At 42.1% G+C, this 27,050-nt stretch overlaps 3 protein-coding genes across 4 annotated transcripts in view; all 3 read right to left on the bottom strand.

Annotated features, from left to right (window-relative positions):
* Positions 1-2,448, bottom strand: rpl6 (ribosomal protein L6). Its single transcript, XM_036527256.1, has 6 exons — positions 2,279-2,448; positions 1,910-2,008; positions 1,637-1,780; positions 879-927; positions 487-671; positions 1-190 (listed from the first exon to the last, which is right to left on the bottom strand). The coding sequence occupies exons 1-6, from the start codon at positions 2,423-2,425 to the stop codon at positions 38-40; spliced, it is 777 nt and encodes a 258-aa protein (XP_036383149.1). The 5' UTR covers positions 2,426-2,448; the 3' UTR covers positions 1-37.
* A 3,045-nt stretch (positions 2,449-5,493) lies between these two features.
* On the bottom strand, positions 5,494-12,214 carry acaa2 (acetyl-CoA acyltransferase 2). Its single transcript, XM_036525893.1, has 10 exons — positions 12,123-12,214; positions 10,611-10,777; positions 9,799-9,927; positions 9,467-9,583; positions 8,931-9,078; positions 8,368-8,543; positions 8,093-8,222; positions 7,526-7,596; positions 6,735-6,889; positions 5,494-6,186 (listed from the first exon to the last, which is right to left on the bottom strand). Exons 1-10 carry the CDS (start codon positions 12,136-12,138, stop codon positions 6,102-6,104), a joined length of 1,194 nt encoding a protein of 397 aa, XP_036381786.1. The 5' UTR covers positions 12,139-12,214; the 3' UTR covers positions 5,494-6,101.
* A 2,642-nt stretch (positions 12,215-14,856) lies between these two features.
* Positions 14,857-27,050, bottom strand: part of gak (cyclin G associated kinase) — a 34,533-nt gene continuing 22,339 nt past the window's right edge. For both annotated transcript variants that reach the window (XM_036526351.1, XM_036526352.1), the window contains 13 exons: positions 26,334-26,528; positions 25,451-25,568; positions 25,080-25,159; positions 23,928-24,121; positions 21,880-22,038; positions 20,635-21,114; positions 20,071-20,229; positions 19,452-19,583; positions 18,925-19,011; positions 17,917-18,153; positions 17,620-17,768; positions 16,829-17,005; positions 14,857-16,614 (listed from right to left, as the gene is read on the bottom strand). In XM_036526351.1, coding sequence (XP_036382244.1) covers positions 16,513-16,614; positions 16,829-17,005; positions 17,620-17,768; positions 17,917-18,153; positions 18,925-19,011; positions 19,452-19,583; positions 20,071-20,229; positions 20,635-21,114; positions 21,880-22,038; positions 23,928-24,121; positions 25,080-25,159; positions 25,451-25,568; positions 26,334-26,528 — 2,269 coding nt within the window. In that variant the 3' untranslated portion in view covers positions 14,857-16,512. The remainder of the gene's footprint in view (positions 16,615-16,828; positions 17,006-17,619; positions 17,769-17,916; positions 18,154-18,924; positions 19,012-19,451; positions 19,584-20,070; positions 20,230-20,634; positions 21,115-21,879; positions 22,039-23,927; positions 24,122-25,079; positions 25,160-25,450; positions 25,569-26,333; positions 26,529-27,050) is intronic.

Genomic DNA, 27,050 nt, shown 5'->3' with positions numbered 1-27,050 from the left:
TAACAGTAATACACTGCAGGACTTTATTACAACGTGTTTAGAACACCAGCTTGTGTGGATAGACTCCATTGGACAGATTGAAGGAAGCACGCAGGTAACCCTGCAGCTGAGGAACCTTCTTGATGAGGGGCAGCAGCTGAGAGTCCACTGCCTTCTGGTCCTCCTTGCGCTGCTCAGTCAGCTGGTATTTCTGCAACACACAGGCCAGATCCATCTTAGAGACTCTCTCTCACACAAACACACACACACACCACCCATCTCACAGAATCCATCAAACACACAGACTTTGACAAAGCGTACACCTTCAGGGAGGAGAGGTTACTCACTGACCTGGCTATTTTAACAGTGACTACGGCATTTAGTTTGGCCTTATGCTGGAATCAAAACGCAGAGCTAGAAAACCCATTCACTCGCTGATTTGGCTACTCGTTTTAACAGGCAGAGTGGCTACAGTGTTTAGATTGGACTGGAACTGGGACAGGTTACCTCCTTCTCTGTGTCGAAGATCTCTCCCTCCTGGTGTCTGGGCCTCCTCAGCTTCTTCTTCTTGAAGTAGGAGTCGGTGAGGGTCTTTGGGATCTTTACGCCAGAGATGTCCACCTTGGTGCTGGTGGCGATGACAAACTTCTGGTGTGCTCTGCGCAGGGGCACACGGTTCAGGGCCAGGGGACCTGAGGGGAGGAGGGTGCCATGAAAACAGCTTAAGACCCAAGCACACATACCACGCATTACCAGTAACTGCAATCAAAACAAACATTTAATCAAGGTATAATGTAAACCTCAGAGAATATTAACAATTCTGCATGGCTATCTCTATAGCATCCATTAAATATTATGAAGGATGTGCATTTATATATTTAAAACTAATCACTTCTCACCAGTAACAAGCAGGAGACCACTGGACAGCTGCTTCAGGAAAACAACACGCTGAAAGAGAGAAACAATATTAACACTCTGAACTTCCCATGTTCCATTTGGAACAGTAAAATGCTGCCTGAAATCCAAACATGTTGGAATGGTGAGTAATGGCAAGTAATGACTACCGGAAATGTAGGTCAAAAGCAACTGCTGCTTCTAAAATCCCCTTTAGTATTTCAGACAGCAAGGCTTTTCCATGCTAGTCACCCACATTGCCATAATGTTAGTGAAATACAATTCCCTGACAGCACTACTGTCACAATACAGCTCTGAATGCAAACTGAACCACTCACGGTCTGCACTGAAGTGGTTACAGTTCCAACTCAGCAGGTTGTAAAAAAAAAAAAAAAAAAAAACCCTCTGATGACAGGCTACATTTCACCCAGGTTACATTTCCTCCACACAATCACCTACAACCAGACCTTTCCCTACACATTCCAGTTCCGGCATATTCTGACAGGTACCACACAATTCTGAAGTTAAATAAGCAGTCCATATGTTTGTATGCATCAGCTGTAGGGACCTGCCCAGCATCAACACTGCATTCTTCAACAGCACAGCCGTGAACACGCAACCCAGAAATGTAGTACGTCAAACATCAACGTGCCTGTACTGGTGTGTGCCCTCCTTGCAGTCCAGAACCTTAGCGGTAAATGCGGGGGTCCATTCCCTGCTACCACGGGCTGTACCGTGTATGAGTAGGAGGCTGCGCCCTCACCTTTCCGCGGTGCTTGCCGGTCAGCAGGATGAGCACGGTGCCAGGGGTGATGGAGCCACGCAGCTTCCTCTTGTGCTGGCTGAAGGGCTTCTTGCCGTGGCTTAGCAGCTTGCGTGGGACATCTTCTGTGGGGTAGTAACGAGGCTGCAGGACAGAGAGACATAGACAAACTACTCAAACGGGTGTGCCTGGGTGATACTGAAAAGCTGCGGCACAGGTGGGGTCAGCAACATGGCCAACCGGCATGGGGAAAAGAAAAGGGTATGAGCTCACCATCTTGCGCACTTTGACCACACGGGTGCCTCCATTCTTGTCTCCTCCGACAGTCTTTGTGACAGTGGCTGGCACCTTCTCCTTCAGCTTCTTCTCAACCTGCGATAAAGAAGCCAACAAGGACCCTTTGGTGAACAGGGGCAACATGACGCCGCTGAGGCAACAGAATAATCATTACTCACAAGAATGCAACACCGCTCATACAATGCAATTTCCTAATCAGCTTTCTAAAGTGAAAGTACACCAAAGAGAACACACACTGCAGGCCTCAGAACCAGGTCTGACACAAAAACCTAACCTGCATATTCACATGGAAGAATACAGGCCACAAGTCCTGACCAGGTAGCACACAAGATCACACATCCTTACCTTGGTCTCAGTTGTCTTGGTCTTCCTCTTGTACAAAGCCTTACGGGCGAACATGGCAGATCGGGAATACCGGCCCAGCCCGCGTGCCAGGACCGGGTTGCGGCTGCAGTGCCTCTTCGCCACCTTCTTTTTGTCACCCTCTGCCATCTAACAACAATGACATGACATTTCACTAACATAAAGCATTCGAAAGTGCATGTGGTTAAAAAGTACGTGACAGATTCTCAAGACCTCGAAAGTTATGCAAGTTCCTGCTAAGAAACTGACGTGCACATCATTTACAACAGTAAGTACGTTTGTTCGTGTCCAACAGAAGTGTCTTGCTTTGATAGCTAGATAGCAAGTAACGTTATCCAACCACGTCAATTTACAGTCAACAACTGCACATCATCTACGGACATAAAAATGCTAATCTACGAGGATGGTTCGGCATAATACAATAAACGACTGAAATTTTTTACCATTTGATTATCACGTGTACAGTCGTTAGCTAACTGCCTACTGCTTTGCATTGTTTCGTCAACGAGTAACCTAGGTGGGTAGTTAACTGGCTGCATATACTGTATTGCGCTTTTACATTAAAATACCAGACATAACTTAATGTTATAACCTATAAGCACTGTGGGACAATACTGACAGACAACATGACATGCGGCTAGCTCGTGAGCTAACACAAATATTGCACGCTGGCTAGCCCCTGCATTACTTTACGTTCCACGATCAGGAAATCCGCAGTTAGCTAGCAAGCGAGCTAAATCACTTGCATTACACACAAAAGAAAAATTCCGAGAGCGTCAACACAATATAACAAATACACAAAATCGGTATAAATCTGTTTACGCGTTTCATAAAGCTAGGCCGGCCAGGCGCAATTCATTTCCTCAGAGTCTCTCACCCTGGTTTTGGGCCTGCGCTTTCAAAACGCTACTTTATCCAATTAAAAGACCTTTGAAATCAAGCAATATTAACGTATTATGACTGTAATAGATGTTAAATGTCACTATACCGATGATGACAAGAATATATCATTGTTTTATAATGATGATTACTGATTTTAATTTGTAAGTTGGAGAGCAGGCAAGCCACCCTTACCTTTACTCAGAAAAAAAGGCAGACATACGGGACATTGACGTATATAAAGACGTGGCGTGACATCATACGTATACGACACGTCTGCTGGAACTTGTAGTTTTCACCGTATCCTGAACCAACTCGGCCTGCCAATTACATGCTGTTTCTCGGACAAGAAGAACAAATCCGAGCATCCCAGTAGGAAAATATTGCAGCTGTTTCAAATATGGTGCCTGTTGAGATGGTTTAAATGAGCACTCTTGGAAACATTCCTACAGTCTTTCTGACCACTACATTTTAAGTAATTTAACTATGTACACAAACTTTCATACAAGCATTTGCACAAGGGCTATCCTGCTAAGTTCGCTCGATCACAGCTTCTAACTGTTCTTTGTTCTGGTTTATAAATATACATATATAATATATTATATATTGTATTATTAATATATTATTATATAATATTAAATTTTGTATTTTTGTTTGTATTTTTATGTTGTTTATTTTGTTCGTTATGTGTCTTTGTACAAATGGAACTGCTACTACTATGTAATATTATGGTGCTTATTTTGCACAACACTGCTGCTCCTGTTATTTCATGCTTCAGCTTCATTTAATTTTATTCATTAAAGCATACATTTTTATTATTACTATCACCAGGTAAAGTCGCTTGAGAACCATTTCCTTTTACAATGACTACATGGGAGAGGGAATTATTTATTCAACTGACTTGGGCGGTTATTAAATGGCCAGGTTGAAACTGAACGATTTGCAAGACAGCCAGGACAGCAGGGAACCCCCTCTTTTTGTGATACGTGTGATGGAATCTTTAATGACCACAGACTGTTTAATATCTCATCTGAAAGGTGGTGTCTTCTACAGCACAGTGTGTCTGTCACATTGACATTGATTCCCTGTAAAATTCCTTGAAATTCTTGTAAAAAATCCTGTTAAATTTCCAGGAAATAGTGGTTGAGTGTAAACTTTAGATATTATAAGCTTAAGGTACTAATAAACACTATTTTTAGTGGATATTGGCAGTTAGCATTTACATTTACATTTACATTTATTTATTTAGCAGACGCTTTTATCCAAAGCGACTTACAAAAGTAAGTTACTGGCAGTTGGATTAAAATATATATTTATTATGAATATCTGCTCATAAAATAATTTCAGATCATTACACAATTACCCATTCAATAGTAAGTGTAGGATGTGAACAGACTGTGAGCAAGGGGGTGCTGTGTTTATTGCTGCCTAGTAGACTAGAACAAGAGTTTGGAATTTTATCCAACTCAAAAGAGGTAGCCAGTGTACAGCAATGAGGACAGGTGTGACATGACACTACTTTGGGTGTAGATCAAGCAGCTGCATTCTGAATCTAAACGAGAGCTCTGATGGAACTTGCTCTTCTGAATGTTAGCAATCTACAGCTCCGTGTCACTGCTTCTAAATTATCAAAGAATATTAGGTCAATATACAACATCACCCCTATGTTTATTGGGGAACTAGGATGATAACATAGCCATGTTGTCAAAGGGTGGAGGAGAGGATGTGTAGAGGTGATGAGTTAGCTGGCATGTGAAGAAGTTTGGTTTTGGAGGGATTGATCTTGAGATGTTTACTGATCATCCCATTCGATACAACATTGAGGCATGCCTTGATGGATAAGGTAAAATCCTTGTCATGGTGTGCAATTTGAGAAAGAGTTGTGCATCTGCATAGCAATGGTGGAAGAAGCTTTGGAGGAAATGACCAAACCTAGAAATTGTGTTGGAGAATAGGAGACTGAGGATTGATCCCAGAGGTCCTGCAATAAGCCTATGAGGCTTTGACAGTCACATCATGTTACAAGCAGATGTATTAAAAGCAGCAGATAGATTAAGGAAGATTACAACAGAGGATGTGGAGGTACAGTAGCTCTGGTAGGGTTGAGTCACTCAGTTATGGAAAGCAGAGTAGTTTCTATTAAGTAACCCACTTTGAAACCAGACCGGTTGGAGTCAAACAGATCTTGTTTAGCCAGGAAATGAGACAGTTAACTCCCAGCTATCAATCAGCTTTGTGTCCCCAAATGAAATCATTCTGAATATGTTATTATACTTATTTCAAACATTTGAACACTCTAATATAGCAAACACTGAGAATTAAATGTCATGAGCTTTTATTCCAGCTTTATTAACAAATGATTCGTTACACAACCATACAATGCAGCAAGTTCAGCCATTAAGGCCTACTCAGTTGAGTATGTGACCTGTATCAGGATAGGAGAGACCCTGTAGTGGAGTGAATATGCAAACTCTAACATGGAAAAAACAAACAAAACAAGGCAAATGGCAAGGTCCTTTTTCTCTTCATCCACAAGACATATGTCTCTATGATTAGCAAAGATGTCCCAGTCATAGACGTGTACATGCTTTTTGTGTGGGAAGAAAAAAGCAACTCCCATATGGCTTCTGATCTGGAACCTCCATACTGACAAACCATAGGGTACGTTCACAAAACGCCATAGATAATTCTTCCTGAACACATACTTGCACAGTGTTAGCCCTTCAAGTGAGTATCGTTAAGGCAATACAACGACTTCCCTACATAAACCTGTAAAAAACTGAACATGTTGCGACTGCAGGGTATTAATCATACAAAGCAGCTGTCTGTAACAAATGTTGTCCTCATCTGCATGAGGGCAAATGCAGTCCTTCCAAGGTACTGTATGGTGTGTGAGTGTGTACAGCATAGACTCTTGTGTGTCTCTTCACTGTGTGTTCTCCAGGATGACGGCGATGCCCTGGCCTCCTCCAATGCACGCCGACCCAACTGCGTATTTTCCTCCACGCCGCCTGGGAGAAAGAGCCAGGAGACAGGAGTTACAAATCATGTTTAAGGCACACACAGTGATAATGAGGTGTTAAAGACACTCCATTTATTCTGTTCTTGCATTGTCACTGGCAATTATTTTGATAGTTTTGTGCCCATTTCTTTGTCCATTGTCTTTGTCATAAATGACACCTCTAAGCTCAATGCCATACCAATGGGATGGAGAAATGGATAGTTCATTTTAATGAAGCATTCCTGATATAAACTCTTTCTTTAGAGCACTCCTGCTAGACTCAAAAGCAACCTGGAATTTGTATAGTTTCAGTAAATGAACACCCTTGTAAATGAACACTTGCAAGCTGTACATGCCCCCTGGATGAAGACGTATACTAGTTAATCATACACACATAAGATGTATACATTTCCTGCAAGCAACAGCTCGGTTAAGAAATGTTATCATGCTGCAAAAAGTGTGCCTTGAACTAGTTGTATGTGCAGGTGCATTTTGCAAAGTGATCACTTCTGACACCATTTGTAGTTCTAAACATAGCAATGGGAACATGGTGGCCACCTTAGCTCATGGACCAGGTGGGCGGTGATGCGGGCTCCAGATGCTCCCAGTGGATGGCCCAGTGCGATGGCACCACCATTCACATTGCTTTTCTCTGGATCCAGCCCCAGCGCCTTGGCCACTGCAAGGTACTGTGGGGCGAAGGCCTCGTTCACCTAGGTTAGGTTAAAGCACCAGCAAAGGTCATCCTGCTGGTACCCACAAGGTACCCACAATGCATTCTTCTAAGCTAACTTCTAAATAAGTGCTCCATGTTTCACTGTGCAGTTAGATGTTATTTAAATTATTAAACATACAATGAAACTACAGAGTAAAAACATTATATTCAACAGAAAATGTATTATTCTCTTCATGTATTCAGTAGAAAATTAATTTGTAGAAATCATCATCTTGAACATACTGGGCTTAGTTGGTAATCTGACAGGAATTCACTTCAGGATGAAAGGATGACATGCAAGCAAAGAGTTCAAGCCTTATTATCAGGGCTAAACTTCAGGACATCAAATTTAGATATATTCAACAGGTAACAGACATGTTCATACTCAAACTCATTTTTTTCACTGATCACATAGTCAAAATAGCATTATGAACAGTCTGACAACCTAAAACGGCATTTCTTTCTGTTGTATTAATGAAGCTGGGAGTATGAGATGATGCCGCAGTATACAGCTACTCCCTCTTGTGCTGAGAGAATGTGCATGAATGGACATATTACTGGGGACTGGGGACTCAAATTATTTATACAGTACAGTTATCACTTGAATCAAATTTATCTAGAAAAGATTACTGACCTCCACTAGGTCCATATCCTTCAAGGAAAGCCCTGCTTTCTTAAGGGCTTCAGTGATAGCTGGCACAGGGCCTAAGGAAAGAAGGGACATTGAATCTTTGGTTGCAAAATACAAACTGACAGCCTATGAAAGACTCCCTTTAGCGCATCTGCAATACAGACCTGTGCAGCGAATTTATTTTGCATGGGGTCACAAAACACTCTTACCATGAGTTATTTTACACAAGAAGACTTTCCTATCGAATTCCTCCTGTACTCTGCTAACTGGCCACGGCCAAGCATGACAAGTCTTCATCAATTCATACAAGCAACCCCAATGCTTCATGTGTGAAATCTACGTTTTTCTCTTTGAACAAAACACAACCTCTAACTGGTATATGTTTCATGATAGCTTCTACTTGATGACAACAATGTAAATGTATTGCTAAATGCAGCTACTCATCTTGCACTTTGCTCTGGACGACTGGCACAGACACCCCAGGTGACACTAATGGGACAATTAAGCATCACATTGCACGCAGTAAGACTACTGTCATCTTGGAAGGTCACTGAGAGAGTGGGCATTTACCAATTCCCATGATGCTTGGATCACAGCCTGATACGTGGTAGGCAACAAGCCTGGCCAACGGGGTGAGGTTGTGCTGCTTCAGCGCATCCTCACTAGCAATCACCACAGCGGCAGCACCATCAGACACGCCCTGTTGATGCAAAGGCAAGCTGTCAGATATAAAACAACTGACTCCTCTCGATGGCTTGTGGATCTTACAAGCAGCAATATATGTTGAGAACCCCATTATATACACACAGAGCTCCATACCAACACAGTACATTCCCTGCACCCACCGAGGCGTTGGCAGCCGTGACAGTGCCTCCCTTCTTGAAGACTGGTGGCAGCTTGGCCATCTGCTCCAGAGTAGTCTCAGGACGGGGGTGCTCGTCGTGAGTCATGGGCACCTTGCCCTTCTTCGCCTTCACATCGATGGGCGCAATCTCTGCTGTGAAGTGGCCTCCCTCATGCGCTGCCATCCAAGAGTGGATATGGTCAATAATACACATATCCACATATTTACCAACGTAGCATGCTCTGGACTGGTGCACTGTCAATGCACACCGCAGTATGCTTCATTCAAGAGGCAGTCCTGAGCTACGGTACATTACATTACAAATTATGACGACCTTTGAAAAACCTCATTTATGACTAATGGACCCAAACCCATCATGCAGCTTGCTGTTCTGTGCAAAGCACTTTGAATCAGAGAATTCAGTTTAATGATGGGCTTTATTCAAATACTGCAGTCCTTTTTTGAGGCTCCACTTTGCTTGTGAGAGGGTACTTGATTTAAGCTTCCGTAAGACCTTTGAGTTGCAGCTCTTTTACACAACACCTCCTCTCCACAGGGACTCACCTGCCTTCCACCTCTGCTGGGTCTGGTGCGCGTACTTGTCACAGTCCTCCCTGCTGATCTCGTACTGAGTGGCCAGGTTCTCTGCGGTGATCCCCATGGGGATCTTGACGTGTAGGTCAGTAAGCCCTGCCCACAGGGTGTCCTCCAGCTGACGGGGACAGAAGGACAGGCCTTTACTTCCAGGTAGTTTCAGAGGAGGCTTTTACAGCAGTGGAGGGCAGCTCCACCATTGAGACATTATTATGACAGTGAAATGAAATGCACTGAATGGTAAGGTTAGGAAAAGAGTTTACCACTCAGTGAATGCAATGGCAGAAGAAATAGGTTTGTGGAGAAGAATCCCACAGTGTCTTCCAAAATAAGACAAACATTTATCAGTGACAGCCACCTAGACCTAGGTGAACATTTCTATACCCCAGAGGTGGGGAATTTCTTTTTTGCCACTACTTTTCTACTGTACTAAAACAAGCCAGGTCTGGGAATGCATTCATTATAAGCGGACAAACAATGGGCTGCCATTTCAGAGATGTACGCACCTTCAGATCCAGTCCAAACTTGGTACCAAAGCGAATGTTGCGCACAGCATAGGGTGCCTGGCTCATGCTCTCCGAACCGCCACACAGAACCACTTCTGACTCCTTGAGGCAGATTTCCTGAAGCCAGACACAGGTACATTGTAAAACATGGCATTTTTATAATGCACAGTTCTGGGTGTAGGTACCCGTCTATTGTTACTCCAGTGTGACCAACCAGTTTTTTAAAAGAACAATAATCCTGTGATCCTCTGTCCCATACAAAAGGCGAATATCACAGCTCAATATGTGTTGCTGATACAATTAAAACAGCGGCCCTGGAACTTTCCAGATACCTGAGCACCATTGATGACAGACTGGAAACCAGAGCCGCAGAGTCGGTTAACAGTCAGAGCAGGCACAGGAATGGGCACCCCACACCTCAGGCCCACATGCCGTGCAATATAGGGCGCATCTGCAGAACTCTGAAACACAGGGACATGGCACATCAATATACACCTCTCAACACACCTATATTCAGTTTGGGGGGTGTACAGAAGGGTTGAATATAGTACAGTTGACATATACTACAGATGACATATTGATGATCTTTCATACCAAAGGCTGAAAAAAATGATATCCATAGGATTTCAGCTTGGTAGTCAGCACCACAAAGAATGACTAAAGTTAATGGTACTGCTAGTGTCCTACCTGTGGGCCAATGCATATGGTCTATTAAGCTGATTCAGGCTACAGTATGCAGGACATGGACAGACCCAACAAGATACCAAAGAAGCACAAGGCTTAGATTCTTCATTATGTCATACATGCCTCTATAACAGCTGGAAGGCAGCAATGCACAGTGCTGGTTTTAGCTCTGTACTGGCTGGCCTATTTCACAGAAGGGACACTGATACTGTACCCCTGCAAACGCCACCACTAAAGATAGCTGTATGTAAGGTTGTGGAATGTGAAAGTACTCATCGGATTAAAGACACTACCAAGGTTGATTCAACATAAAAACACATAATGATCAACAAAAACACCCAGACACCAAGAGCTGAGCAACTGTCCTTCATGTCTCTGAGTGAATGAGTACATGTTCGCTTGGCCACTTTCCAAAGCTGTTGGCTGAACACTGCGGTTGTCTTGGTGACATGGGGCTCACCTGCATGACATTGCCCATGATGACACTGTTGACCAGCTCCGGGGCAACATTGCCTGCTGCCAGGGCAGCCTTGGCAGCGTGCTCCGCCAGGTCAGTGGCACTGTGGTCCTTCAGCACCCCCCCATAGGTGCCAAACGGTGTCCGTTTGGCAGACACAATAAACACACCTAAAATGCCATGGAAACAGGAGGCCTTGTTAGCCAACAATACTATATTTGCAGAAACTGTGATATTGCTGTGCTATTAACCTGAACCATGTAAAATTAAGTCTTTCGAAAGCTAAATTCCTCATGTAACATTCAATGAAAAATTGTCAACTGATCTCAAACCCTGTCTTCATAAAAAAAAAAAAAAAAAAAAAAAAACAGTTTCCTTGCCTATGGGAGAAATACACCGTTTAAATCACCGACGCAAATAGCCACTGTGTTGAGAAAGAACAGTTGTCCAACACCCCATGACAGACTTGCATATCGCTGTTGCAGACTGAAATCGAGATGTGATGATTTAAGTATTGCTGTGCAGCTAATAAACAGGCTGTCAAAAAATTGAGAACTGAACCCCTTTCAACAACTGCAATCTCAAAACATGTAGCTTGGTTGTTACACATGCTGGCAACTAGATTGGTTTGTGTGTTAGCTGAAAACAGTATCAAAACAACCTTGCAATTCCAACTCAGGTCCGAGCTACAGTAGGGTTATCAGTTGCCATATGCACCTCCACAGGTGGCCATTGAAGTACATAACTTTCATGGTAAAAAAATTCTCTCATAACATTTGTATAACAATGTGTTACAATCAAGGGAAGGGAGGTCAAAATATAAATAATTTTATGTACAATGCCTCCTTTTGTTTGCAAAAAAACGTGTACAAAGACTAGCCAGTGGCTATCGCATCCTTTTTCAGATTGACCTGAACTAAAAAGCCCACATTATCTCCTTATTCCAGCATGGAAAATCTGCATGTGACCTGTGATACTGCCACCTTTACCCTCATTAATCACCATCACAATGATGGACAAAGGTGATAGATCTAATTTCCGTATTCTGGTTTGGGCTCATTCTATTTCAGTGTACACTAGAGATCTTCAAAAATACTATTTACAATACCCAATTTAGTTTAGTTAAATTAAGAATAAAAACAGCTAGCAAAATATATTTCCACAAAATAGCTCGCCAGCCTTGTATCCGGCAGGTTCATTACCATAAAACAGGCTTGTTGAGTAACACTACAAACAATGGAAATCCCACATGAAAGTTACGGAAAAACTGCAGGCTAGCAGCAATTAAAATTACACATACATACAAATTAGCGAATTTACTGATGTCAGCCTTTTAAAACTTTGTCAAAATATCTGCATCAGTCATGCACGTAGCTAACTTTGTTGAATTAGCTAACTAGACTAGATACTCTAGCTTACTTTGCTAGCCACCTATTTTGCTACTAAAGTTCACGCTCATGTTAGCTGTTACAACAGATCACTTGCTGCCATTGCAGGAAAAAACAGTTGATTTACCTCTGATTAGGGACATAATGCCAGATGCACCTCAAACTCTTCAAAGGTCAGTGTGTCTGTCTGTGGGCTTGTGCAGCGCTTTTGACACACTCAGTCAATCTTGACCTTTTGCCTAGATATCATAATGTACTTAACATTGGGATAACAACATTCAACAAGATAGTTTATCGATCGAGGCTGAAATCAGCAGTATGGTTGTCTGTGTTTTTTAAAATAAACTAATAATCAAATGTGCTCATGCATGCTATTATTATATGAAAATGTGACAGATATATGTTGTAGGATAATATTAACCAACGATGGAAAGTGCTATTGTAAAACACGTTATCTATCGAATTGAAATCCTTCCGAACCGACAGGGAGAAATGACTCTCCTCAAAAGTGATCTCTGATTTTCCTTATATGATCGGACCTCATCATCTTTCAGTTTGAGTGCCGAAATGATTATAACCAAAAGGTGACTGGAGATTTTTCCACTGTTGGTTCAGAACGGTTTTAGCTCAGGGGTAAGGAATCGTTGCTGTTTGGCTAACGTTAGCTAGCTAACTACATAGCGAAAGCGAAGGTATAAGGATGCAGATATAATGAACCATAGCTAGCTGAAACATTTTCAAGTTTTACAGTCGCTGTAGGTAGGTAAAGTAGAGCTAGACCGTTGTCTTAGTAATTGAATCTGTTATTAATTAAAACGATTTATTGTCGTGCTAGTCATAGTTGTTAACCCCAATAGATCAATATCTATGTGTGTTCAGGAATAGTCGTAGCTGGGTTAGTGTAAACTAGAGGGTCATGATGGTAAAACAACGGTCGGTGATGAGAAGTCCACTGCGCAATCTGAGACATCATTCCTTGATGTTACAACTGTGTTATTTACTTCTCTGAGACCTCGGCTGAACATATTCATCAAGCCCTTCAAAGACCTGTTGGTCTCAAATTAACTGTGGTGACTAATTTTTGCTTTCTAAAATAGTCCCAGCAGCGGTGAGGAGTATTATGTTGGCAGGTAGGACAAGTGTATGTATTTTGTTTCACAGCAGTCTAAGCTAAATACAGCAACAATATGCAGTCAACATATTCCAACAGACTGAAGTGTTAGGTATATCTAGATGAAATATAATTGAGAAGCCCTCATAGTTCCTTAAAGGACATCAAAGGCAGTGCTGCCTCTACAGTTATCACAGGGTTTATGGATCATACTTGTGCGGTGTTCATACCGTTAAAATGTTACTGATTTCAATTATTGGTATGAAAGGGTTCCTTGCACATTTTCATCTCTTTTGTTAATTCATGTCTTTGCTGTAGTTTTGTCAATGGTGGGGGTTACTCTATGTTTGTGTTTATCAGGAACAGAGTCTACCAATTGTAACTGCATTAAAGGAATGTGAGTTCATGACGACATATGACTGACCTTGGCACTCAATCACCGCTGCGCAAACATTCAATCAGGACCAGAGCCAAACTGCTGTTACAACATGCAGGGATCACCACACACACATCTGTACCCTTTCTGTGTAAATAGACATTTTCACTGAAAAGGCTGCTAAGTACAAGTGTCATTGCATATTAAATGATTATTGCATTAATCTCTTTCAATCACATCTTTCAGCACACCATCTTCTCCAACTGAGATTAACTGAAAGACTCAAATCTCTTCATTGCTCTTCCTCCGACTCTTTTGTCACAGCAACACAAGTGTAATACCTTAATACCTTAAAATCCAAACAGAACAGGTTTTTGATGATTGTGTTTTATTGGTCATAAATGTCATACAAGATTGGCAGATTTCTCATGTCATGAAATGAAATATAGTTTAAACCCTATACCAGTATATATACACACAATGTATTTATAGAGGAACCATATGTTTTTATCACTCTTCAATAATAATAAAAAAATCACATCTTTAGGTGAATAAAGTAAGACTGAGGTTCATTAAGTCCTTTTGCAGAAGTGAAAGCAACACAACAGCATGAGTCATTTTGGAAACAAGTTAGCAAGATTTTTTATGTTGCAATTCTGTCAAACGCATCCCTTCTTGGGTAGACTGAAGATTTTAGTTTGCATCATAATTGAGCACATGATGGTTTTTGATGACTCCAATGTTCACAGATCCTGTGGTTATCCAAATACATGAATTAAGGGTTTGGTGTTCTTTTTGAGATGTTCCTTAATAAAACATAAAACACAAAAAATGAAAACTGCAGCACATCAATGAGGAAAAAACTGCATTGCTGTGAATAATTAATCTAGAAATTCACAAATGGAAATACACAAAAGCACATTATAATAACCTATGTGAGCTCTTCATACTTCAATGGTTTGCCCTTTGGATTGGATAGTGTCAGTTTAATGTTATCTGACCCATATCCATAAAAATGCTATGTTAGTGGACCCTTTAAAATGCTGAATAGATCCATTTAAGATCCTTATCCCCACTTTAAAATAAAGTCTATTATTACTGTAGTATTTAAATAATTTAATGGCAATCCAAGGAGTGCTATAAACAATTTTCTCTGCAAATAAGCATCTATACCGCTGTAACAATATGGTATGGATGTGCTTGAGCCTGAAAGGTAGTCTCCTAGCAGCTGAGTAGTACAATGTCAGGAAGTTTAAGGCTTCAATATAATTTTTCAGTTGCTGTACTTGCAACTCCTTGCCTAAATTATTTAAGGTGAGAATTATTTCTAGTGTACCCAGTGGTTAATTTTTTTTTTTTTTTTTTTTTTTTTTTGGGGGGGGGGGGGGGCTTCCCACCCATACACAATTCCAATTTAACCTAGCAGTTAAGCCACTTGTAATGTGTGACAGATGAAACAATACAAAATTGGCAGACCAACAATTAATATGATCAACAAAGACCTTTCCTGGACCACATGATTCTGTCTTTCAACAACAACTTGTTCATAGGCTGTGACATTAAAACACACCAACAGCATGCATAAGTCTATTACTAAATTGCTTTGAGCTGTCTTGGTACAGTTTATTTCGGTCTATGACCCTGTGCCAGCACGATGTTTTTTTGTTCTGAAATGTACATTCACTTTTTAGTACAATTCCTTTTGGTAAAGTGAGGTTTGTAAAGCTTTTTTAACTAACATGATAGAGTTTAAACCAGGAGCACTTCACAACAGCCCATTTCAAAATGACAAATGCTATGGGGACCTTAGTGTAAGTAATGAACCAGTTTTATGATGGACCAAGAACAACTGATTATTATAAGATTGGGGAAATGTTCATATCTCAGTTGCTAAACTGTTAAGAGAACAAAGGGAAATGTTCAGGGAGGGTAACATAGATTTCTATAACCTACACAGTCCATAGAAAAGCACATTCATGTCAATATATGCTTTGGAATGATTTCAAAATAGCAGAACTACTGGCTCATGAAATTATTCTCGTTGAAACATTCAACTCATATATTATTTATTTTTGCTATTAAATGTCTTGTACATTAATGATTCAAAAATAAATAAAATCGAAGTATACGATTGGTCCATGAGTTAATAGAAGGGAAACAAAACATGAAGGGCAAGAAGGCCTTTGCAAGGATACCCACAATACCTGCATGTATGTAAGACAAGATCAACTCTATAGGTCCCTGTAACATTCATTGCAAAGAAAATGGAAATGTGAAATTAAAGGAAGGCATGATGTTACATCAGAAAGGAATAAAGGTAGTGACACAAACCTCTCACACCACTGTGTTTAAATCAGTGGCTCAGTGGCAACTGTATCCAAATGAACCACATTATCAACACATTATTTACACTAAAGTGATAGAAAAACTATCATCACACAGACATAAAAGAAAAGGGAAAAATAGTTTTGCACAGCTCCACATAGCAAAGAAACAGCTTGGTTGCTTCACACATTCCTTTTCTGCTTGTCTTCCATTTACTTCAGCAGTAATGCAGCTGTCTGCATTTAGAGTTCTTTACCTTCACCAGTTCTTCTCGGCTGCGCAAGCCGCACGCCGAGATGGGTGCATGGAGTCCAGCAGTGTGCCTGCTGCATGACAGATGGGCGAGAGTGCCTGCCCCCTTATGGGAGGGGCAATGCGACGGGGCATGTCCTGGGACTCTGAAACACTGCTTTGCCGGAGGCCGGACTTTTCCACGATGAATCTGCAGTCGCACGTTTTCACGTGAGTGGAGATGATCCCGCTTTGCTGGGCGAACTTCTCGCCTCTTCTGTGATTGTCTCACAAATGTCAAAGCCTCCAATCTGTCGCATGTGCTCCCCCCCTCCCACGCGGTGGCAGTGTTCTTTAACGGGGCAGAAATATCAAACCGCAGCACGTTTCCTATCATCCGAAAAATGAGGGTACCTCTGATTTAACCGGGAGGGTACCTGACCACTCTGGGTCACGGTCCCTGAAGCGACAGCCTCAGAAGAGGGACTTTGAACCCTGGTTCTCAAACTCTGACCAAGCATCATTCAGCTCCATGAAAATCATTTTGGCATACTGTTCGTAGGGCTGTCCCGTTGCCTGAAATTAAACCCACAAATGCAAACAGTTAATTTTAATCATTCAACAGGCTGATAGGCTCTGGATAGGTGCTTAAAATGCTCCGCAATTAAAACCAGACCACCACTGAAAGGCTCCTGGCATGCACACAACAGTTAAGAAAACAGTGAAAATGGAACAGTCGAAGTGGTATGTGAAGTCATTCCTACATCTGCTTGAGTGTTGTCACTGTTACCTTGTCAGGGTGAACCACCAGCACTGCTTTCCTATAGAACTTCTTGACCTGGTCCGGGGTGACGAGGTCAGCCATGCCCACAGGCTTCCATCGCGTCTCGCCCTCCCAGAGCACGGTGTGTAATGTCGAGAGAAGGGCCCGAATGTTCCGCTCCTTCCCCTCAATCCACTCCAGGATCTGCCATGGGGGGAGAGAAAACGCAAGCACTCTCAGTCATCTATATCAAAACCTCACCCACATGCTGAATCATAAGAGCCTTAAAGGAGAGCATGGTACTGTGCAGGTGGCCTAGAACTCAACTGCTAAGACATTCAGTTACAAGGTGGCTCGGTTTTGAGATTCTGACAGCAGTGAGATTCATTAAGATGACCTCATAGGCTTTGATGGGAAATTCATTTTTTTCCCCCTGTCGGTGGTGGCCAAAATTTTCTTACTCATTTTTATCAAGCAATTGTGTCTCATATACAATTTTACCACAGTGTCTCCACATTTTTACTGTTTCAATGTTTCAACCGCAGCTGTGAGGGATCTCCTCACTCTTTGCCAGGTAACAGAACACCTCTACTGTCAGTTTTGAGAGAAGGTAAAAACGGCATTTCAGGTAGACATTTAAATGATCCTAACCGTGAGACAGTCAGTGGTGCTTTTCCAAGTGTTTTTATCATAAGTAATATTCATATATGTAACGTAATATTCTTGAGTAATTCATTTGTAAACATAAGCATATTTGTGTAATATTCATAATGTACAAATACAAATGAAATCCCCCCCCTCTGTCCATTGACACTGACCTGCAGTTTGAGGGGGTCCATGTCTTTGGAGAGTTCCTGTTTCCGCATTTCAGCAATAGTCCTTGGGCCCTTCCGGTCTGGCTTGGATGCAAAACCCTGACTGGACAGGAGGTCCTCAAAGTCGTCCTCCTTCACTTTGGGCTTCGGTCCTATGTGAGAAGGTCACCACAAAGAAAGCCAAAGTAAAACAGCAATTTAAAGAAAGAAGATGCTAAAGCAAACTCCCACAAGGGCACTGCAAGACTGTTGGAACACTATGTGTTAGCCAGTCAGATATCAGCAGGACAGGATCCTCACCAAAGCCAGGGCCCCTGACCCCTCGCTCTTCACGCCCCCCTATCACACTGAAGTTGAGGTTGTAGTTGGGCTTAGTCTGAGGGGGTGGCTTGGAGGGCTGTGGTTTAGGAGGGGCGCTCGGTTGTGCCCAGGGTTTGCTCTGGGCTGCCGGAGGGCATCCAGGCTGCCACTGGCCACCGCTCTTGCTGGGCTGGGCTGCCTTGGTGTTGAAGCCTGAGAAACCTCCACTAGAAGAACCTAAAATCAAGAAAAAATACTTTTGCTGCTTTAGGGCACATACACAGTTCAAGCTGCATTCAATGTTGTCTTTGGACTCAAGGTAGCATGTATGTGCAATTTTAAACCAAATGGTTACGCTTTATGCATACAAATCTGAATTGAATTTGATCACAGCCAACATTAGACAATCTTCTGCCCTCCTCATTCTTCTCTTGAATACATTATCTGTCTGGAAACAATTTTGTAGTTTCCACTGCAATTTTATGACATAAATTACCACCTAACTTGTTTAAATGTAAAAACATGTAGTAATTTTCTGAATGTGCTTATTTTTTATGTTTATTTAATGCTTCATAACACAAATGCTATTAGAAAAACCGAAATTAATTACATAATGAATGAAAAATCCTTAATGACTGCAAATCCAGTCTGTTTTGTGAAGTACAATTTACTTTAATGTCAAGAAAATGTCTAATATCAACTAAATCTAATTTCAAATCTCTAAATTCCTTCCCTCATATTTGTTATTTCAATGACTGCTTATGACAGAACCCATTTTCCCCATTCAGCAATGCAACTGAACTTGTAAAAACAAATAACTCTAGAATCGGTCTTAAATCTTAAATCATATGGTGCTCATCTTTTTCTGTCTGGATTTTAATATTTGCCCTTCACATTTATAAATCTCTCAGGTACCTCTATGTGTTAGATGCATGATGTGTGATTTCTAACAGTCTTCTCATTGGACATGCACACAGCACCACAGACAGAAATGTAACACATCTTTACCTGTCAGGGTGGGTCCCAAGTTACCCAGGTCAGCGAAGGGGTCAAAGCTCTGTGACTTTGTCTTGGAGATGGAGGAGATACCCGGAGCTGAGGGTCAGATTATAAAAAGGTTTTACAAGGAAGTGTTCTTTCTACAGTAGCCTGGACTTTTCAGTTTCTGTTGTGATTCATGCTGTCAACCTGAATCTTAATCTGAATCAGTGACTGAGAGATACAGCTGTACAACCCAGCAAATTTTATATTATTTACTTGCTTATAATACACATTTATCCAGCACATTTATTCAAATTCGTGGGGTATTAAAAAGATTTAGATTAAGAACCTCTTTTGCACCATAGATTCAAACTTGAAACCATTTGATAAAATGTTCAGTTTCCTAACCACTGCTGCATAGATGCCACAGCATATACTTGTCACATACCAAATATCATCTACAGTGACAGTTCCAGGTCACTGTAGACACTTCTTTTCCTAGCCTAGGACCCTGTATGAGTATAACTCAGTGGTGGGTAAACCGGAGTGCTTACCTGCAAACGCAGGCTTGCTGGGGGCCTGCATTCCCCCAGCGCTACTGCTGGTGGCCCAGTTGTCCCAGCCCCCCAGCAGGTCAGGCTGGCTGGCCGAGGAGGTCATCTTTGAGGGCTCGCTTGCGAGCTTATCTGTGAGGCAAAATACACAGGCCTCATGTCATGTCCCCAGAACCTAAAAGCCAGTGACTCTAACAGGACAGAGACAATCCCATATCAAGTGACTTTCCACCCTGCAGCACAATTGGCTAGATTGGTGGAAGACTAATTGCACAAAAAGTGAAAGCGCAGTGAGATCTACATAAAATAAAAGCCTTTGTAAAACTCATGTCATTTTCCTCAAATGATAAGGTATTAAGGTAATTGCTACTGCTCAATATCTGTTTTCTCACTCACCATGATATAAACGATATATTCTTTTTATCTCATAAGTCAGTCATAAGATGTTTCAGTCATAATGGTATGGGGATATCCCATGAGAGCAATTATTGCAATGCTTACTTATAATTCAGAATTTTTCATACTACAGAACTGTAAATGCATTCCCTCAAGAAATGTTTTGATCTAATGAAAGGATGCGACTATGTTTTTGTTTTTACTGCTGTGTGGAGCCACGTACTGAGGTTGAAGAAGCTGGAGTTGGAGGTGGGAGGTGGCGTTGGGAAGCTAGGAGCAGCACTGTCAGCACTGAGGAGGTCACCAAACAAGTCCGGGCCAGACTGCTGACGTGGAGGGGCGCCTGCTGAACCCATCCCAAATGGGTCAAAGAAGTCATTGGCTGTAGGTAAGGAGGGGTACAGAGAAATACAGTCAGAGCCAAAATATTTTTTTCAGCCAAAGCTGTGTCACTTCAACAGCAGTATGTAACAAACTGAGAAGCTCATTTACTTCAGTGGACAACATTCCTGGAGGACTACTAGACAGAAGGCATTATTTCCAACCCAATTTCAACTACATAAAGGAATTCAATGCTCCATTATCCACTCAGTGCTAATTAACATTAGTTGAGGAGACCTGCAAATCTGTGTAGTGCTGGATGTGTAGTGACAAGGCAAGGCACTCCTAATATTATAAAATGCATTTTTTCTTTTTTCTTTATTTCTATGACGGTGTGGTACAATTGTCTGTATTTCTGCATGCATTTCTGTAAAAGGCCCCCAATTTGACAGGAGTATCTGCTTACACTTGTGGGCAGAGGAGGCTGGTGCAGCTGTTGGGGGACCCTGGGTGCTCCCAGAGGGGCCACTGAAGAACAGGTCTTCATCCACCCCACCTCCGATCAGGTCGTCGGTGCTGTTCTGTCGGGCACTGGGAGCAGGGGCGAAGAGGTCGTTGAGCAGGTCGCTGTTGCTGGAAGAGGACTTCATCCCTCCTCCAGCAGGGGGCGCAGGGGCGGGCGTGTCGACAGGATCCGAGTTCAGCCCCAGCAGGTCCACGCTGTCGCTGGACTGGCTCTCCTGGGGCGGGCTCTGAAACTCTGCGTCGAAGAGGGGTTCGCTGGGCTCCCGGGAGAAGGGCTCACTGTCCTCGCTGTGCTTGGGCCCACCCCGCCCCCCGCCCGCAGAATAAGACTCCTCCTCAGAGGGATCACTCAGGTCATCTTGATCCTCCATCATTCCGGGGCATGCCTGCCCATCGGGAACATCCTGACGCCCGCTACCATCTGCAGAGGGGTGGGTGGGGGAAAATTCAGCCATCACCACAGAGATTCAAATCTAGGGTGACTTCTGGCCAGTCACTATGCCAACAAATATGTCCACAAATCTGGACCAGGAACTGGAGTCCTCAGGTGCTGTGATGGTTAAGATTTAAAAGACAGGTAACCTGTACGGACACAACTAACTTTGAAGACTTTGCAACCTATCTAATTATGGATACCTATAAAATGATTACCTTTGAGGTACACCAAAAACCAGGCTTCTCCAAACATTCAGTGCAGTTTCATACACCATACATCACATAAAACACAAACCACAGTCTCACAAGTGACATGCAGCTTGGCAACATAATACAGCATCCATAAATGCTAAACAAGATTTACAGGTAGCTGATATAAAGGAAAACGTCAAGAGCTTTTATCTGACCGCTTCTATAAAATCTATCATTTGTATTCAACATTATGAAGTCTAAAAGTAAGTGGAAATCTAGTTAGGCAAAAATGGATATGATAATGGCTAAGATAACTATGACTAACAAACATGTTTCTAAAATTTGATAATCATCATCAAAAAGGGAAATTTTGCTGTATGAGCTATTTGCCATACAGCAAAATTAGTCCTGCTAATCTTAGTCCTGCTAAAATGGGTCTAATTTCATCCAGAATGTCCTGGAAAAATAAAAAGAAGTGCATAAAACTCAGCTACTATTTACTGAACACTCATTCAGTTTTGAAAACAAGTATAAGTGTTCAAAGCGTGCAGCGTCTCACCATCCCAGTCCAGGGTCTGGAAGAAGTTGTTAGCGTTGGTGTCAGTGCTCTGTGGGGATTCAGGCTCAGTTGTGGAGCCCTCCGCAGTTTGGTCTGAATGGGGTGACTCTGCGTCGTAGAAGGCGGTGGACCCAGGCTGCCGTGGGAGCTCTGGTTTGCCTGAAGGGGAAGAAGCATCAGCTGAATGATTCACACACACTCCCCAGCCTCCAAACCTCCCCAGGTAACAGCAGTGCACCAGTATTTCTGACCACAACAAATGATTACTATGGATTGCAAGTATTGATTAATAAAAATTAAGTCAGGACAGAGGTTCCACCAGCCAGCTTGTGATCAATGAACCCAATATCTGTGACAACATATCTGTTCACACACGGTCGATGATCAACCGATGACAGTGAGCTTATCCAAAAAGCTTGTATAATGACTTCATTTTATTGTTCAGCGAAAAAGACTCGTGAAGAAGCGTGATGTGATCAGTAAAACGCTCCATCACGGTCGGAATCTCTCTATAGTTTCACTGTTTCACTTTTTCGTTATTCTGGCACATAAACTGCTTAGACTTGTTGAGTGGATTTTGCTCACTGCGGGTGTTCGATCCCTTAGTGCGCTGACATTAATGACGAAAACAGAGTATATACAGCAAAGAGTACTGAGAATTTCTGGCAATCGATCTAGGTATTTGAACGACGGAAAATTATTCAGTTTCTTCCTTGCTAGCCTACACAATCCATAATTCTTCCGTATACCGTGACTGCACGGCGCACCGGTTTGCCGAAGGTTTAATTTCATTTACAAGAGGAATGAGATGCAAAGTTGCCAGGACACATATAATATTTACGCACCTTAGTCTCTAAAATATTTTTAAGCATACCGTCGAGATATATCGTCGCTACACAAAGTAAAGCCGACACGAATCGCCCTGGAAATGGCATAATCATTTCCGGCTTCAGGCAGAGTTTTATGCTCGGCTTCGTGGCTGTTTACGTTGCAGATAACTCGGTGCACCCCTAACGGTAAATTAAATACCAGTCTGATTTCCATAAAATTCAATGCTCACGTAACGTCCACCTCTAATGTAACCACACTTCTAAATACCTGTTTGATTGGGTATAAGAGATTTCTGAGCCAAATTATAACTGAATGTCACCTATATCGCATTTCATTATGAACACACCATATAAAAAGCTGATAACTAACCGACTAATGGTCTACTGTCTGAAGATTCATAATAAAGAAAAAATTGCGGCTCGTAAAGTAGTCACCCGTAACATTAGTGGTATAATGTCACACCTGTCTTTGAAGCCTGTCTGAACTTCAATGTTTTTTTTCGTATCAGTGGATTTTCTCATGGATGTTTTTATTACATTTTTACTTGTATGATTAACCACACATTTATCTGTACACTGGTTTTCACCACCTCAACCGTATATTTATGCGTGTGATTTCATTCTTTCTTAAATTACTATTAAAAACTGCTGGTTTCGGGTTGCTCGGCGACGTCATAAAGGACCGCCCAAGAAGTCGGCATTAAGTCGGAACTCAGGTGACTCGCATAGCAACGTAAAGTGAGGTGACTAAAACCGAAATTAACTGAATAGCGTATAATTAAATTAGTGTAAAATTAAACAGTATACCCTTAAGATCGTGGCTACTTAATCATATTTCCGATAGATAGTTTCAGGAGAGTCACTGAAGACAAATTAAATTAAACAGAATTACATACAACAGGATTTTCTAAATGTACCGATGCCACAACCGATGCAACAATGCCAAGCAATTGTACAAACTTTCACAAACCCTTTTATAACTCATTAGCTGCCTCATCAAGCTGTCTCACCAAGAGATAAATGATTTATTTGTCTGATAAGAAATATGGGTTTATTAGAGCATAGTCCATTTATAATCAAGGCACCCCTGAATTAAAATACTACAGTTTGCCAAAACACCCATATTATGTAGCTAGCTAAATAAGGAAGCAGCAGCTTGTGTTACATATCAAACAATGTTTATGACAGACAGATTGAACAACTGACGTGAAAACCCACCAAATTTGGTGAGAATCTCCTGCTGTTCATCACGGCTGGAGAAGAGGATTTTGGGATTGAGGCCCTTGGTGGCAAAGTTCTCCCAAGGCGGGGTCTTATTGCTTGGGCGATCTCGGGGTTCCACCTCCACCTCAAGATTGACTTGAAAGAGATCAGGGTACTTCTCCTGGATGTCACAGGCATCCAGGTCATACCTGGTTGTAAAAGAGAAAAGGTTCACACTTGAGGACCTTGTATTAAGTAGGGGGTTCGGGCACCGGACTCAAAGTGGTTGTGAGGTTTGAGTCACGGCACTCATTTGAGATAAGGTCACTGTGCCCTTGAGCGCGATGTGAATAAACCTTGGCTGTGTCAGTGGGTAAAAGGTCATTTGAAAACTGCCAAGCTGGAGGAGCAAACAGAGAAATAACATAAACATGGACTGAGGAAACAGATGAGACCATAACATTAATTATCGGTAACATACTCTTCAATAAAACAACATAGTTCATTCAACATAGTGGTTTGACAATCTCAACATATCTACTTGGCCATGTGTCACCTTTCTCTCTAGCTGCCCTCATTAGACTAACAAGCTAAATTGTCTAGCCAAACAGTGAAATGGTCAGAGATAGACTGATTAATGGCAGTGTTGTCACATGTATATTTAATTTTGTAAGATTACAAAAAAATACGCATTATTACTTTGTATACAAAAAGAAACTTCAAAAATTTGATACGAAAAGATCATCATCAGGCTGTTCTCTAATGTACATCAGGCTGAATTATTTTGCCCCGAAATTATGAACACTAAGTATTTTTAAAAGATTCTTCTTATGATTTATTTTAGTTTTGTGAATCTAGTTCCAGAATAAAAAAAACTTTTCAAGATAATTCTCATCCAATTAACTTGACAAAAAGTGACCTGGATGGCCTGAAAACTGGATACTTTCTGAAGCTCTGAAGTAGGACAAAAAATTGTGTATGTACGAAGCACTGATCCTAGAAGTTTCACATTTCTGAAATAAATGCTCAGTCTGAGGATTAGGGTTGGATTATCTGACCCAGATTACTGCTGGGGGCACTACTATCCAAAGCAATTGCAGAACTCCAGATTTCAATCTGCTGTGACAGGAATGGCAACAATCTGCTCTTGAGGATGGTGGTGCTTACTTTGCAAACTTGACCTGGGTGGCATTTCGAGGCACAAATCCTGTATGGAACTGAATCTGGAACATCTTCATAGAAGCCATCTGTATGACAGGGACAGCAAAGACGACATGTATTTATAAGATGAGGAGCTGAGTTTATAGTACACTATCATTTTAGGATACAGAAAAATAAGCCCCTGAAACAACTGAAAACATGAATACTTTAGAATAAAGTTCAACAGCTCCAAAGGTCCAAAACTGGACACATCCAAAAATACATTTGAGTAATCACTGCCTAGTTTAGTTTAGCTCTGGGCAGTGAAGTTTTTTTTTGTTTTAAGTTTGTGTTGTGTATCGCTATTCTACAGGTGAGTCATTATCCCTTGTTCATACCTTAGCCTGAAGACGGCCCCCCAGTGTTGACCGGGCGTGGTAGATGACAATGAGCACATCTCCCTGCACTGTGATACCTAGAGGAATCTCTGCCCGTCCGTCCTCCATCTTAAAGTCCCTGCAACAAAGAACAACCCTTAACAAACAGCCTCCATTTATAACTCTTAACTCCGGCTCTGTACAGTATTCCAGCTCTGCACTGCAATCCAGCATGTTTTCCAGCTCTCATTAAAACTCTCTCAAAGCTATGGAAAGAGAACAAACTACTTCAGTCCAGTGGAGGTTTGGTTGAACCATGTGGCCAAAGGCTTTAGTGGAACGAAAAAGCAGCAAGCAATGTCGTGCCCCAGCATTAGGGCTGGGAAGTCATAGTCTATATACAGCCTGAACACAGTTGCAGAAGTGCAAATAACAAAGTGTGAGGATAGGCAAAGACAGCAGATATGTAACAGTGACAGTAAAGGGAATGGAGCAGTGGCAGGATTTTGATCAACTGGGAAAGATTAGTGTCGAAGAACTTCAAATCCATACATTAAACTACACAAATCCATCCATGTGTTAAACTATATAAATGACCTTTCGTCCACTGGGCTTTTCTCGAGAACCCTTTGAACAGTGTTACATGGTTATGAACAGGGAGGGAATCTAGTATCTAAATCCTTAAGTTCAGCAGGTTTTAGCTTACTTCAGCAACAGGCTGAATTTGGAACATTATGTATCCACCTCTTACTTGAAGATTGTGATCATCTTAACAAATGGAACGCAGAGTAGAACGAACTGCAAACCCTGTAGCACTGTACAGCACCAGCAAAGGAGTAAAAAAGTAACATGGCAATGCACACCATACGGTGGCCCGCAGGACGCTGCACGTCACGTGACCTACTTCATCTTGTCGTACTCCTGGGAGGTGGTGGCCACACGCTCCTCCCCCACGTACACCTCGCAGAAGGGCCGGCACCCACTGCGCTGTTTGTTGAACAGTGGGACAGGCGTCATGACGATGGCACGGATGAGGATGGGCTTGCTGTGGGGGATGATGGGCTCCTCTGCCATCATGTCGCACATGTACTCGATGTACCTGGGGGGGGGGGGGGGGGGGGGGGGTGAGAAGGAACCACCAGCCAATCAGTCAACATGCCCTCAGTGCTCCCAAGGGAGAGTGGGTGGACTCTACAGTCTAGTAATGGGGTCTGTGACCTCTGCCCCAGTCCAGATCTTGTTTGTTCACATTTGTTTGTAAATCATGTCATTGGTATGTCGAAACTGCTTAGCGGGACTGTGCCTCCTCCTTTTCCACATCATAATCCTTTCACTGGAAATGCTGTAATTTATGCAGTGATTACTTGTGCTCTGTGTGGTGTTACTGTAACACTTACCAGCACCATTTTGAAATTGTGATAACAGTTTCAGCTGAATCCCAATCAGAGTACTATTTTCCATAATCCATAATCAAAGGATCTTTAAGGAGGGCCTTAACATTGATAGACCGAAAGGGGGTCTAACTAGTTGGTCAAAAAAATATGTGGAGTCAGCTACCGGACTACATTAAGGAGAGGTACTGTGGTGAGGACACAAAATTGGGACTACTACAGGCCTCCCC

The sequence above is a fragment of the Megalops cyprinoides genome, chromosome 4 (genome assembly GCF_013368585.1).
Source record: "Megalops cyprinoides isolate fMegCyp1 chromosome 4, fMegCyp1.pri, whole genome shotgun sequence".
Lineage (NCBI taxonomy): Eukaryota > Metazoa > Chordata > Actinopteri > Elopiformes > Megalopidae > Megalops > Megalops cyprinoides.
This window is presented reverse-complemented; position numbering and strand designations above follow the sequence as displayed.